Source organism: Sphaerodactylus townsendi, linkage group LG10 (genome assembly GCF_021028975.2).
Source record: "Sphaerodactylus townsendi isolate TG3544 linkage group LG10, MPM_Stown_v2.3, whole genome shotgun sequence".
NCBI lineage: Eukaryota > Metazoa > Chordata > Lepidosauria > Squamata > Sphaerodactylidae > Sphaerodactylus > Sphaerodactylus townsendi.
In genome coordinates, this window is record NC_059434.1 from 56334218 (window position 1) to 56348623 (window position 14406).

Genomic DNA, 14406 nt, shown 5'->3' on the forward strand with positions numbered 1-14406 from the left:
TGGGCTTAGAATGGTGTTACTCAGATTAGAATAGCACTGTGAGGGTCACTGAGACCTGGGGAGAGGGAAAGGCTTGTCTACTTTACATATTGGAATGGCAATGGAAAGAAAAGGCTCCTGAATTGTCTTATCTTCAAAGTCTGGGGTTAAAGTGATGGAAAACGCTTCCTCTCACCTGTCTCCTTCAGTTCTATGAGAGAATATTGCTGTTTTATCTTTGAATCTTGAGCTGAGCAACACTTTGAATATGTAAACCATTAAGACATGTTGAAAGAACATGCACATCTTGAATGTAGTGTTTCCAAACTTCTCAGAGGTGGGGCATTCTGCCAAACTCTCCTGGAAGCAGCTCATTCACTAACCACACTAAGAGGCCTTCGTTAATTAACTCAACAAGAGTACCTACCTGTTTTCTCTTGTCAAGGGCTGGAGGATACAATATAATAATACTCACTCTATTTTAACAGAAAAGATTGCATTACCACTATCTTTAAGCAGATGAAAGCTTTTTTCTGCTATCATTGTAATCTAGGATTCCCACTCTCTATCTGTTTGTTACACTTCTAAAAACTTTATGACTTCCAGGTAGTATATATGCATAGATATAATTAATCTGTCACAAAGCTGTAGTTTTAAATAAATAATGGTGTTTGATCAGTTCTGCCTACTGGCAGATTTAAATTATTGATTTCAATTAGTAGTTTTTATATATTTTATGGTATTTTATTATTATGTACATTGTAAGCTTATTGGAACTCCTATAAGGTTGTAAGGTAGAGAATGTTTTAAATAAATAAAATTTAAATAAAATATCTTTCTTTCTTTCTAAGTCTACACTCCTCAGCATGGAGCTGTTCCACCACAAAAATTACAAAGGCGCTCAGGTTTCCTGGAGGCCTGTTCAACTCCCCTGTTGGAAGCCCGTTTGAAAGCACTGCAGACTTGCATCAGAGCTTTTGAACACAGGCTTCTTAACAGGACATTTGAGCTTGGAAGTTCAGTGGGGATGTTTGAGCAGGAAGGGGAGAAGGAGAAGAACACTGAAGTCAGTTTCTCAAAAAAAGAGAACATGCAATTTCCACACCCAAAAAAGAAGGCAGTGTACCTGGAAATCTGCACCGATTCCAATAAGCACACTAATTTAACCCTAAAGCATCATTAAACAACCAAACCAGTAAGGACAGTAGAAAGCAAGTGGGAGGCTATCCAGTGTTTTGAAGGGAGCCTCATACATATGATTATCTGTCCAATTGGTGGAAAATGTGGATGTGTGCTCAATGCATGAAATTCTGGGCCCTCAAGGGATTGCCTTGAAGCTAGGGTTTCCAGACTGAAAAAACTGAGAGAAAAAAGCATGTGGATGAGAACTTCAGAAACTTCAACTGCCAAAGAAATTGAGGATCTTGAGGTTGAAGAGTGTCAATCTAAGGAGGAAGGACATGTTTCCTAAGATGGGAAGCATTCCATAGAAGATAGACCAATATTATCATGTGCCGAGGATACTGCTCTATGGTTGGGGAAAGATGGGCAGTTGGTAATGGGTGAAATATATAGAGCAAGGTTTGTGTCAGGCATTTTGACCACATGACTCCAGTTGCAAAGACTGCAGACATGTGCTGTCTAAATAGGTTGACAGTGCTAGGGAGTCAGCAATTGAGTAGCACATTTACATCTACAACATTGTGAAATGAAGGTCTGTGTTTTTTGGAGAAAATATTAGGTTACTCAGGAGAAAGTTACAGGCCAGGACCTCAACTGTAGTGTTCTAAGAGTTGATACCAGTTCTACCTGCAGGGCCAATTAGACTTTCTGAGATTAGGAAGTAGATGAGAAAGTGGTGCTGAGAAGAGAGTCTGACTTTGTTAGGCACTAGAGAACTTTCCAGCACAAGTCAAACCTGTATGGCTTCACCAGAACCAAACAGGAATCACACTGCTGGCATGAAATATCAAAAAAGCGGCAGAGTCGCTTTTAAACTAAGCTCAAGAGGAAGACAGCAGGAGATGTGGAGTCCGAAGGGACAACAGTGTAGTCGCAAAAACAGAACTTGGTAATGTAGGTAGGATGACAAGAAAATATCATGTGTGGATACAAAAGGGCACAGGGAGGAGAGGATAGGTTAAGGAAATGTGTTATAGATTTCTATGTGCCAATGCCAGAAACCTCAAAGTCAAGATAGGGAAAATGTATTGTTGAAGGCTTTCATGGCCAGATTCAACTGGTTCTGGTGGGTTTTCCGGGCTCTGTGGCCGTGGTCTGGTGGATCTTGTTTCTAACTTTTTTGTATTTTTTGGATTTTGTTCAAGATAGGGAACATGGAGAGCTTGGTGCTGACAACTGAGATATAGCAGATGTTTCAAAAACATGGTGGAGTTGAAAAAATCATTTAAAATACATTTTTATTAAATTTCATCAAACAAAATCAAGATTACAAAATTTCAAAGTTCATCAATAATTCCGTAAGAGGAAAAAAGCAGTAAATCATTTCTTACGTTTTAGTCAAAATCAAGTGACATCCCTCTTTGTCAATTATGAAGTCCTTCTACATCCTCTGAATTGAGGCGGTGTTTCTACTTTGAGGCGGAGTTTCAGAACAGAAAAACCCAAAAGGATACAGTTATCCCTGGGTATAAACTCTATAGCATAGGTCCCCAGCACAGTGCCCATCTGTGCCATGAAATAAAATAGAAGGCCAAGGCCAGTGTTGCAAAATAGGTAAAAAATATATTTTAGTTAAAATTCCTTACACATTTCACACAAGGTGCTTCTTCTGGGTTATCTGTCAGTCTGGCAGTTATTTTTAAAAGAGTATAAGACTAATAAACTACTGAGCAATAAAACATATTTTTACCTGTTTTGAGCTATGAGCCTTGGTGTTTTTTTTTTAACTCCTGTGCTGCTGTGGCCCTTTTTTTCTCTTTGCCCATTGGAGGTATTCTCCAACACCTTTCCTGTTTCTCAAGTGCTCTTGGGAAGTGATCAGAGTTATGAGGGCTTTTGCCAAGTGGGACTTTTGGCTGACTGTGAAGAGGTACTATCATATATAACCTCATTCCTTGACATTTTGTGATTGGCTCTGCCTCCTGCAGCAGCCATTCTGTACTATGCTCTGCCTCCTATGACAGCTAGTTTGTGATTGTACCCACTGCCCTGTGTCAGAATTCCAAAGTCCCCACAGGTTCAAAAAGGTTGGGAACTTTTGGTCTAAAATTTGATTGCTTTATATCAAAGAGGGCATAGAGTCAAATAAGCTTGAAAGCAACAGGAGAATGAACTCCCTGGCAGAATCGTTATGTGCAGAGACACTAGGTCCTAAGAGTTATTTAAAAATGGGGATGTACTGTCACCCATTTGATCAATTCCTCGACACTGATCTCAAAATGAAGAAAATAAGGGAGGTGACTAAAGCAGATAATATTAAGATAGTGGGTGACTTCAACTCCCCTCAAGTTGACTGGATACACATGTGCTTGAATCATGTTGCAGAAATGAGATTCTTAAACGTCACAAATGACTGTGCACTGGAACAGTTACTACAGAGCCAACAAGAGGGGTAGTGGGTAGTTATCTTGGACTTGGTTCTGCGCAGGGCTCAAGAGCTAGTGCAAGTAGGTCTTTCAATCCTGGTTCATATTCTGAGTAGTAGAACAAGGTTGTAGAGATATACTGTTTGTTATGATCTAGTCCAGCGGTTCTCAACCTGGGGGTTGCAACCCTTTTGGGGGTCAAACGACCCTTTCACGGGGTCCCCTAAGACTCTCTGCATCAGTGTTCTCCATCTGTAAAATGGATAAATGATAGGGTTGGGGGTCACCACAACATGAGGAACTGTATTAAAGGGTCGTGGCATTAATAAGGTTGAGAACCACTGGTCTAGTCCCTTGGGACCTGGGCCAACTGGGTAAATTCCCCCTGGTAAATCAGAGAGGCCTGACAGACCTGTTCTGCATGGGCACAATCAGAAATTCTGCTTGCGGGGAAATGGACAGATATTCCAAGTGTAAAGTGTGCAGAGATGGCTATCTGAATAAACACCAAATTCAGATGTTAAAGTCATCTTGTTCTTTTTGTGTGCTATGTATGCTTGTACTTGCAATAGTCAAGTTAACTATTCTGCTGCATAAGCAGAAGCCAGTATTACTGCGCTCTGGTTTACATCTATAGAGGACTAAAAGAATGATCGTGCACACCTTTATATCTGAACACAGAAAACTAAAATGCACAATCACAATCCTGTTCCAGCTGTTATACTGACAGTCACTATCATATACTCAAAATATGGATTTAACAATTCAATTGAGAACATAATTCTCAAACTGGAATACTACCAAAATTTCTAGATTGCCAGTCTAAAAGGAAAAAGAACCTGCTAGCTATGACACAAATTTCAAAACTGATACACATTTAACCCGGTGACCACAATAGAAAAAAAATCTTTAATTCACATTCTTAAATCCTACAAACTGAGATAATCTCTTAATATTTAACAGGGGTCACCCACCTTGTTTAGCTTGTGCACATTTCTTCAATAGATGGAGCACTGATTTGAATCCAATAAGTTATTTTTATATTCTTAAAAGGGATGAGGAAGGAATGTGAAAGAGTTCAGAAAGTAGGGCACCAAAAGGTCACCAGGAAATACACTCGTAGGCATCAGGGTACCTACAATCACCATGTTGGGGATCATGCTCTTTAATACTGTCTCACTAGAAAATTGCTCAATACATTACACTTTATTCTTCACACCAGGCTGATTCTCCTTTGCAAAACAGCATCTGATATAGAATTTCTCTTTAAGCAGAATGTCCCTCTTTAAACAAGCCTGTTCCTTCATATTGAACCCAAACACAATTGTTTACATTATCTATATAGTCATAGTAGAGCCCTTTGGGGGTGGGCAGTCTATTTAATAATAATAATAATAATAATAATAATAATAATAATAATAATAATAATAATAATAATAATAATAATAATAAATGGTCATTTATTATTTTATTATACTGGATTTCAGCAACTTGGCTTTAGCTTCCCTTATTTTCAGCATGACTTCTCACTTCATAAATGCTTTTACAGTGGGATTTATGGAATTAAGCTGCACATTAATTTACAAGGGAAGTTAAAATTATGCATGACCAGAGTTTAGTCTGATGCAACAATTCCTGACCACAAAAACACAACTGAAAAGCCTTCCAGCCTCAGAATAAACAGTTTAAAAGCTAGAAGCTCACTTGCATAAAAGCCAACAGAGGTTTGTCAATTAGTTCTGTAAGAGTATTATCATGCTACAAAGCTGCCGGATCAAGAGTTCAGCAGAGCTCAAGAGTAAGAAACATGCACCACAAGTCAAGAGGAAAAAGTAATGAAAAGTATTATTAGGAAAGTAGATCCTTCCTCAGTACTATTGTACCAGTTCTTGAGTATACTGCCTCTAGACTGCCTTTTTCATGGACAAGTCGCACTTACTCCACTTTCTTGTTTACCATCTCTCTTTTTTATTATTATTATGGTAGATTTCACAGCTGCCAGATCTTTATTATTATTACTACGATTACGATGACATTTGTATACCGCCCTCCCCCGAAAGGCTCAGGGCGGTGAACACATAAAATATACAAGCAGTACACAAAATAAAATCAACAAACAACCAGAAATAATTAAATTATGGCTCTGTATATATTAAAACTAAACCCCATTAAAACACAGCGTTCTAGTTACAAAACACAATGAATGGCATTCCACAGCTAAACCCCCCTAAGAGGGGGACGGCAGGGTCCACTGATGTTATGAAGGAAAGGGGGGCAAATCAGCGGCCGGCCTCCCCAAAGGCCCGGTGGAACAGCTCAGTTTTACAGGCCCTGCGGAACTCACTAAGATCCTGCAGGGCCCAGACAGCAGGAGGAAGAGCGTTCTACCAGGCAGGGGCCAGGGCTGTAAAGGCCCTGGCCCGAGCGGAGGCCAGCCACATCATTGAGGGGCCAGGGACAACCAGCAAATTGGCCTCTGCTGAGCATAGAGGCTGACTCGGGACATATGGGGCAAGACAGTCCCGCAGATACAAGGGTCCCGAGCCTCGTTTGGGACATCCAAACACAGCTTCACAGTATGGCTTCAGGAGAAATGAGCCTTTTATTCTATTTTTGCCTCACTATTCTTTAGATTCATCCCCTACACTATTCTTTAGAAACAGACACAAATCAAACCAAAGCACAGAATCAGAAACTCTACAGAAAACTTCTACATCCTTCACAGTGAGTAATCCAAGGTTCCATTCTCGCTTTGAAAGGGAGGGCATCTTCTAAGTTTGGGACATCCAAACGCAGCTTCCCAGTATGGTTTCAGGAGGAATGAGACTTTACCCACCACTTGCTGTAACATTCTGCAACCAAAGGCTGCATCAACGAATAACCAGGTGTTTAGTTTGTAGTGCTTGACAAAGATAAGCCTCCACAGCTCAAGCGGCAGAGCGGGGAATCAAACCTGGTTCCTCCAGATTAGAATGCACCTGCTCTTAACCACTATGCCACTGCTGCTCCTAAGCAGACCGAGCCCTAAGCAGATCAAGGGTATGCCAGGACTTTTCCCTCTGATGGACCGGGTCAGGACTGAATGAGGGTATGTGGATCTCTTGTGTTCTGTGAAAGAATAGCGAGTGCCTGCCTTAATACTAGAACAGTGATGGCGAACCTATGGTACGGGTGCCCTCTCTGTGGGCACGCACAAACAGAGTTCATCATGTGGGGGGAAATCGCCCCCCACACACACACACATCTAGGCTGGCCTGGGCTGCTGGGCTCAATTATTAGCATTAAACCTAAGACCTAGTTTTGGGGAAGCAGTATAGGCAACCCTGTTAAGCGCTGTTAAACCTCACTGATTTTCATGCAAAGAACTAAAGTGTGATCCTTTACCTGGGAGTAAGCTCAGTTGCTGGCAACGTGGTTTGCTTCTGAGTAAACCCTTCTAGGGTCATGATTCACCCGTTCAAAGAGTTGCATGGTTGCTTCAAAGCAAAGCCACCTTCTACCACCAAGCTTACTCCCGAGTAAAGCACGCCTCAGAGCCATCCATTTTTTCTAAATAAAACCTCAGTATTCAGGTTAAATTGCCATGTTGGCACTTTGCGATAAATAAGTGGGTTTTGGGTTGCAGTTTGAGCACTCGGTCTCAAAAAGGTTCACCATCACTGTACTAGAATGACTAATGCCTGTTCTTTCCTGATTTCTGATTATCTTGGGAATGAAGGTTAAAGGAGGAAAGGCATACAGTACTTGTTGTGGTCATGGTGATGTCAAGGAGTCCACTTTTTCTTCTTCTGAGTGATGGTATTGGGAGAAGAAGCATGGCAGTTGGTGGTTCAGTTTTGACAAAAAGAGGTCTGCTACTGGCATTCCAAACCAAGCTTAGGAGATGCCCACCCCGTCAGGGCAAGAATGGCATTCATGCAAGTGACCAAAGTGCTGAGTACTTCCAGAGGTCTGAGCAGGATTGTTTGGACAATTGTACTAGTGACTATGAAATTTCTTCTCTTCTGAATAGTGAAGATCATTCCTTCCGGAGCAAGCTGATTCAACTGGACAGGACTGTTTCTGCCACTGACCATGCCACTGAAGATAAGGTCTTGCTTCAACAAAAGGAACTTTCTGGCATACTGCCTTAAAAAAGGAGAACACGGTTCTGTGGGATCTGATGGTGTTCCACGTATGGGAACTAGAATACAAGTAAATGAACACGAGGAATAGAACATTCAGGATTTTGTAGCTGGCTTTTCTTCATTTGTTCTCTGAAATGGAAAGCTGAACTTAACTTTCAGATTTTAGCATCAATTAGCTAGGTCCTAAGTCAGAGATTCCTCCTATTCACTACATTCTATATTGTGGGTCACCAACACGACCCCACCCTTCTCAGGGGTTGTGGTGTGGTAACCTTCAACCAACCCTCTAGTTCAGGGGTCTGCAACCTGTGGCTCTCCAGATGTTCATGGACTACAAATCCCATCAGCCCCTGCCAGAATAGAGAGCCACAGGTTGCAGACCCCTGCTCTAGTTGTGCCAGCCACTAACTGATCTTGGGGACCTGCTAGCCCTCAGAGCTGAGATTGGACAGGATTGTAGCCATTGTATTCCTCTTCCTCTTTGAGGGCACTTCTCTTGAAACAAGAAAAGAGCTTCTCACCTTCCTCCGTAGGCTGCAGTTTTGTCCACTTTATAACCAGTAGTGCATTCTTCCTGAGAAAACCCACCTCCTCCAGAGAAGCTCAGGAGAAATCAAGGCAGATACTGGCTGGCTCTGTGGCCTTTGGGAATTCCCTGCCCCCTTCTTGTGGCTGCTGGGTGGCTGTCCATTATTTATCTATTTATTTATTCATTCATTCTATATATACCTTGCCCGACGCCGAAGTCCCAGGGCTGCTTACATAATGGGGTTAAAAGCCCCGTTAAAACATCCTTGCTACAGTTTTAAAGAACCCCACCGCTCCTTCATTCACCCAGCCGGCCAGTGCCAGTCATATATAAAGGTATAGCTTCTAGTAGCATAGCAGCCAACATGGAATCTGCAGTGAAGGCCTCTGTAAAGGCTAATCCTTTCTGTAAATGTGATCCTGTACCATCTGAAAAAAAGGACAGGTCTTTCTGATTAAAAAAGGAGGTTGTAAAAGTATGAGATAGAGTAGTACAAGCCTCAAAGTTCCTCTTTAATAAAGCCTCTTACTCGTCATTATGGTCCTTGGGAGGTTCACTAGTATTTAGCTGCTCTGCTATTTAATAGAATAAGGCAAAAATATGTGCATAATTTTTAGAACATGGATAATATTCTTGAGATTCTTTGGATAAACTTTTATTACCTACTGCTCTTATGTACAGTCGAGCTGGCTGAAGACAACTGAGCCTCTGTACAGGAGAGAAGGGAGGAAGTATGCCATTCTATTGTTTGTCATATACCAAGTGAGAGCTGATTGTCTTTATATTTCTGTCTTAACCAGATCCAGATGGAAGGTGTCCCTGGATTTGTTTGTCTTGTCTAGATCCAAGTGAGAGTTGGCAATTGGAATGTAGTGTTTCAGTGTGGTTGTTTCTCCTGGTGTCACCTGCTGGTTAGAGATTTGTTTGGGGAAAGCAGAATGGGGCAGCAGATAGTGTCACAATATAAGGTGTGGGGCAGAGAAAATACAACGGTGGGAGAAGGACAGCACAGGTAAGGGAAAAGGATAGCGGGTGTCTGCCAGCTGTTGCCCTTTCTGGTTGTTCTTCAGTCAAAGTCTACCACCAACCAAAGCTCTTGTAGATAAGATCATTTCCTTGGACAGAAAACAAAACTAGTCTCTGAGGAATAATTTCTTCTAGTGATACGCTCACCCTAAGCAAAGCCTATTGCAACAAATATTACCCACGCATTCTTGAAGATTTATCCCAACACTCAAATACCATCAAGAGTTGGGATAAACCAACAATTCACAGTTGCAAACTTAATTTAAATATGAACCCTCATTGGAATGAATCCATTTAAAGAAAATTTATATATTATATGTACAAACTTTTATTTTTTTTGTATGAACACCCAAAAGTATTTTAGTGATATTTTAAAAACTAAACACACAGACTGCTCTCCATTTTGCTTTCAACTTCAGCTTTTATTTTGCAATCCAGGGACCCCAAATGACCAAAACAATCTGATCATTTTTATGGCAATTTTGGAGCATAAATTGAAGTATTTCAAATTCAAATCCATCTTGTACTTGAAGATCAAAGTTAGGAGGCTAAAAATATTTCCTCAAATTTAAATTAAGATCCAGAATGTGAATTCTTCTACCAAAAATCTCTCTCTGTCTCATCATTTGCAGCAAAAGTTGCTACTCCAACAACTTCCTGCAACCTGTCACTGAGGAAGCAGAGCCTTAAAACAAACTTGAACACTATTAAACAGTAAAGGAAGGGATTTCCTCTTGACAGAGAGTTTGAGTGTAAACATCTGAAAGAGAAGCATTATGAACCTCAACGGCAGTATGGCGGAACAGCCTGACAAGCAGCCCCAGATCAAACTTTGATCCCTTTATTACATGCTGAAGACTTGACAACATTTCTAACTAGTGCTGTGTAAATTTTCTTGCACTTTGTGTGACAAAAAAAGCTTCAGTTTGTGTATACAGAGAGAGAGATTATTGCATGCTGTGTAATCAGTAGTAAAGCCTTGTAATGCTTTCCTGCAGTTCACCTTACAAAATCTTGTCTGATTTCCAAAAAGCTTTCTCCATATTAATGCTGCCCACTGATATGCAAATCACCTCTGTTATTCAAAGCATCAAATTAAAAACAGTGGTGTTTTAAAAAGCCAAACTCCTAACCCTGGTGTGATCCAAGCAAAACAAAAGGAGCACTTACTGCCATTGTCGTCAGAATCCTCACTGCTGCTGGGAAGTCGACTTCGTTTCATGATCTTCCCGGGAAACAGCAGGCAGCCTGTGAAGCAATACAAAAGGAGTTAACTCACAATAACAACACACAGTCATCGAGTGGCATTCCAGGATTTTGAGCTCACAAATTCAAGCAAGCAGTATTAAGCAGCATATGAAAAACAAACAGTAAATATCCTGGAGATGTGTAATTTAGCGCACATCTCCAAAGAAAAGTATCTGAGAATGGCTGAGTCCACAAGCCATGCTTGTCCCAAGGTTGCTGAAGATGGGGTTTTGTACCTTTGATATTAGCAATTTTAGAGCCACTTCAACAGTATGCTTTGCAGTCATACTATCCGACAAGACTACCACATAATAAATATTTACATTTAGTAGCTCGTTCCTGGAGAGGTGTTTACAGCTTTGGGAGGCATCAGAAGGACAAGACTGGTGATTAAGGTCTAGCCATCCATCCACAAAGCAGGAAACATAAATACAAATATTCCCAATCAACAGGCTCCTGTCATTCCGTAGAAGACATAAAATGGAATTGGTTGTTGTGGGTTTTCCGGGCTGTGTGGCCATGGGCTGGTAGATCTTGTTCCTAACGTTTTGCCTGCATCTGTGGCTGGCATCTTCAGAGGTGTATCACAGAGGGAAGTCTGTTACACACTGTGTCACTGGACACACTGTGTCTTGTCCAGAGCAGCACAGATGGATCCTTCAAATACAAGATCACTGCACTGTAGAGCAGATACCAGGACACCTACTAGAGCAGACCTGGGCATTGCGGCCCTTGGCTGTTGCCAGCCGCATCCGGCCTCAGCCAGATGACCCTGACTGGCCCTGGCCGTGGCTAGCTGGGAGCGAGGCGCTGTTGAAAGCCCGGCTTAGAGAGCCCGGGTTGTCTTATGGCTGCCGGCTTCTGCGGGGCTTTCAAAAGCTCCTCGCCCCCCTGCCTTTTGGCCCGGCCCTCCACAATATTTTCTGTTTCTTATGGAAAAAAGAATATTTTCTGTTTCCCCATGGAAAAAATAATTGCCCACCCCTGTACTAGAGGGACTTGAGAAAGCTTATTAATAAATTCAGCTCAAACATACAGCTTATTAACAAATAATGGAAACTGCTTTTTTAGCTCCTTTTTTAGCTGCATTCCAAAGAACATAGGGAAAGGGAACACTCTTTCTGTGGGATTGGTACATGGGAGAGTTTTCCTTAGGCCTATTTTTGGTGATATCTGTGGGAGAAACTGAAGCTTCTTTAGGGAAACCTCCTGAGGATCCAAGGCCACCGTTGACTTAACTAAGGCTGATTTTGAACTTTCTAAATGCTCTGTGGCTTAGCCAGGGAGCATACTTGCTGCGGGGCTTCTCGTCTTGCTTGTAGTTCCCCACTGCTGCCCGGCTCTTTCCTTCGCTTGAGTCAGGGCCGGTGAAGAAAGCCCCGAATGGTTCCCCACAAGCCCGGGGCTTCCCATACACACTGCAAGCTCTTCCGCAGTCTCTTTCACACATGCACAGGCCTCCATTTTCTGCATATGGATTGGCTGAATCTTGCCCCATTCCCTCCACCCATTTTCACTATTTTAGTTTTACATGACTCTGAACACAAAACAGGTGCTGACAATGGTGCCATCTAAAATCCTTGCATGTGCGAAAGAATCACCATCCTCTCATTCGCGGCGTTTGCACACGCTACTTTTCTGCCCAAGGTTTCTCCCTCCTTTCTAAAAATCAAGATTTCTCCCTCTGGTTTTTTTTTTCACTGCAAGGGAGGGGGGCACTGCTTCTCAGTGCCTGGTGAGGCAGGCCAGAGTGGTGAGGCGGGAAAACTGGGCCCGTTTCTGCTACGGAGGAGTTTTGCACAGCCGTGGAAGCCTCTGGAGCAACAAAGGGGCATTTCAAAAGGACCTCAACCTTTGCAGTTAAGGAAATTTGAGGAGCAAAGCCAATGCCGCGGGGCAGCTCTGGGGCAGAAACATGGCAGCCACACTGGGGGCAGTGCAGTGCAAAACTCCCGACTGCATCGGGGCATTCCCCGTGCCAACAGAGGGGCAATTTTGGCATGAGGCATTGATAACCCTCAGGTTCAAAAGCCTAACAGAGTGTTCTGTTACCCCTTCTGGCAATTCATCTGAGAGGATTTCCCCTCCTCTCTCAGGAGTCAGAACCTGAGCCTAATGCTGCTCCCCCAGACTGTGGCAGGAAAAGAAACTGAAAGGGGATGATTCCCACTGAAGGAAACAGGAAGTTCAATATTTTATTTCCTACCTCCCTGAGTAAAAGGGTGGGAATCATCAAGATGTTTTCCTGCCTCAGAGGGAGAAAACATGATTCCAGGAACAGAAAACAGGAGAGGTTTAGATATTGAATATAGTTCATTCACTTTGTAGTCTGCTGTTCAGCCTATATCCACATGAATCTGAACTGTGAAAGTCAATACCATAAATGAAGATGAGTTCAAATTTCCACACTATGACCAAGCTGGCTCACAACATTGATCCATGCTGGGCCCTCTTCATCACTCTGTTCCAAGAAGGTCGCCATGGCAAGGAGCAAAGAACATAGTAAAAATTCATAATTTGTGATAAACACTGAATAACATCGCAACGTACGGCAACCATCTATCTATCAACCTTTGGGTATTTTTGATCTGCTGTTCTGGATTTGTCAAAAAAAATGCTACAAGGGCAATCCTCATACATATCTATGATCATATTTCCTGTATCATTTCCTACAACTACTGGGATCTTTAACAACTGTATCCACTGAATCAATCAACACAAATTTTACAGGAATTTACAATACCAGATAATGAGTTATTTTAGAAAAATAAACATTATAAAGAGCTGTTGGCAAGTCAGACTTCTGCCAAGAATTTCTGAACATTTGAGAAGACCACAGCTAAGGCTCTTTTCAACAGACGCAACAGCAATGCTCTTTCCAGGTGTAGCATTTTAATTATTAGGAATAACGACATAAATGTTACATAACCTTTGGAAAGCAGCCAAGCTCAGTATAGACATGCTATAAATGTGTGTCTGGTTTCCAATTAGTCTGATAAGTAAGGATACTTATACAACCAACTGATATTTCTAGGTGGTTTTAGTGATTAAGTCGGCATAATGTCTTCACCTTCCTCATAAATGCTGTAAACCGAGGACAGAAGAAGATTGAACAGTTTTTGCCCATTTCTTCCTCCCACAGCAGGCTGTAACTTCCCCAAAATGCTGTTCCTAGGAGATTCCTGCCCGATGAGTTTGTCATTGTTTATGTTATCATCTGATTTTAAGAGGGAGGTTGATGGTTTTATTGGTTGTACACTGCCCAGAACCCTTTGGGGATGGGGTGGTATATTAAATCTGATATATATAAATCTGAGAGAGAGAGAGAGAGAGAGAGAGAGAGAGAGAGAGAGAGAGAGAGAGAGAGAGAGAGAGAGAAGGGGAACCCCAAAAATAACCTGGTGAGAATCACTGAAAATCACACACACAACATGCCTGCACAACTTCTAGGTGAGACTTGGGCTCAGGTCTACATTTGCATTCGCCATATGGCAAAAAATCTTGGAAAGAAGGTGTAGACCCAAAACTGAGAATGTGATGGGGTATTTAGAATTCTCTTGTCCATTACAAACTGATTCAGCTCTCTGGCAAAAATGCGAGTTGTAAATATTCTAAACGTATACATAAAATAATACAAATTAAGAATAAATAGACATTTCTCACAATGAAAGAAACCTAGCACTGACATCCTAAGGGACTGATATTGCTCCACAGCAATTCAGTATTTATACAATTGAAGGTGAGCAGAGAAGTGACCAACTTTGTAAACAGTATCTAATCACTCAGACTGCTGAATAACAAACCAAACTATGGTCCAAAAAGGTTCTATCTAATGAGATTCAGTGAAACAATAGTCAGGCATGGTAGAACAAAAATACTTGAATACTGATGGAATCTGGATGAACACGGAACATCAGGAAAAATAGATCTTGGGCTCCTAATGCAAAGA

General features: G+C 41.8%; 1 protein-coding gene across 4 annotated transcripts in view; it reads right to left on the minus strand.

Annotated features, from left to right (window-relative positions):
- Positions 1-14406, minus strand: part of JADE1 (jade family PHD finger 1) — a 71528-nt gene that overhangs the window by 43613 nt on the left and 13509 nt on the right. For all 4 annotated transcript variants that reach the window (XM_048509384.1, XM_048509382.1, XM_048509386.1 and 1 more), the window contains exon 2: positions 10380-10457. In XM_048509384.1, the coding sequence (XP_048365341.1) occupies positions 10380-10431 (52 nt within the window). In that variant the 5' untranslated portion in view covers positions 10432-10457. The remainder of the gene's footprint in view (positions 1-10379; positions 10458-14406) is intronic.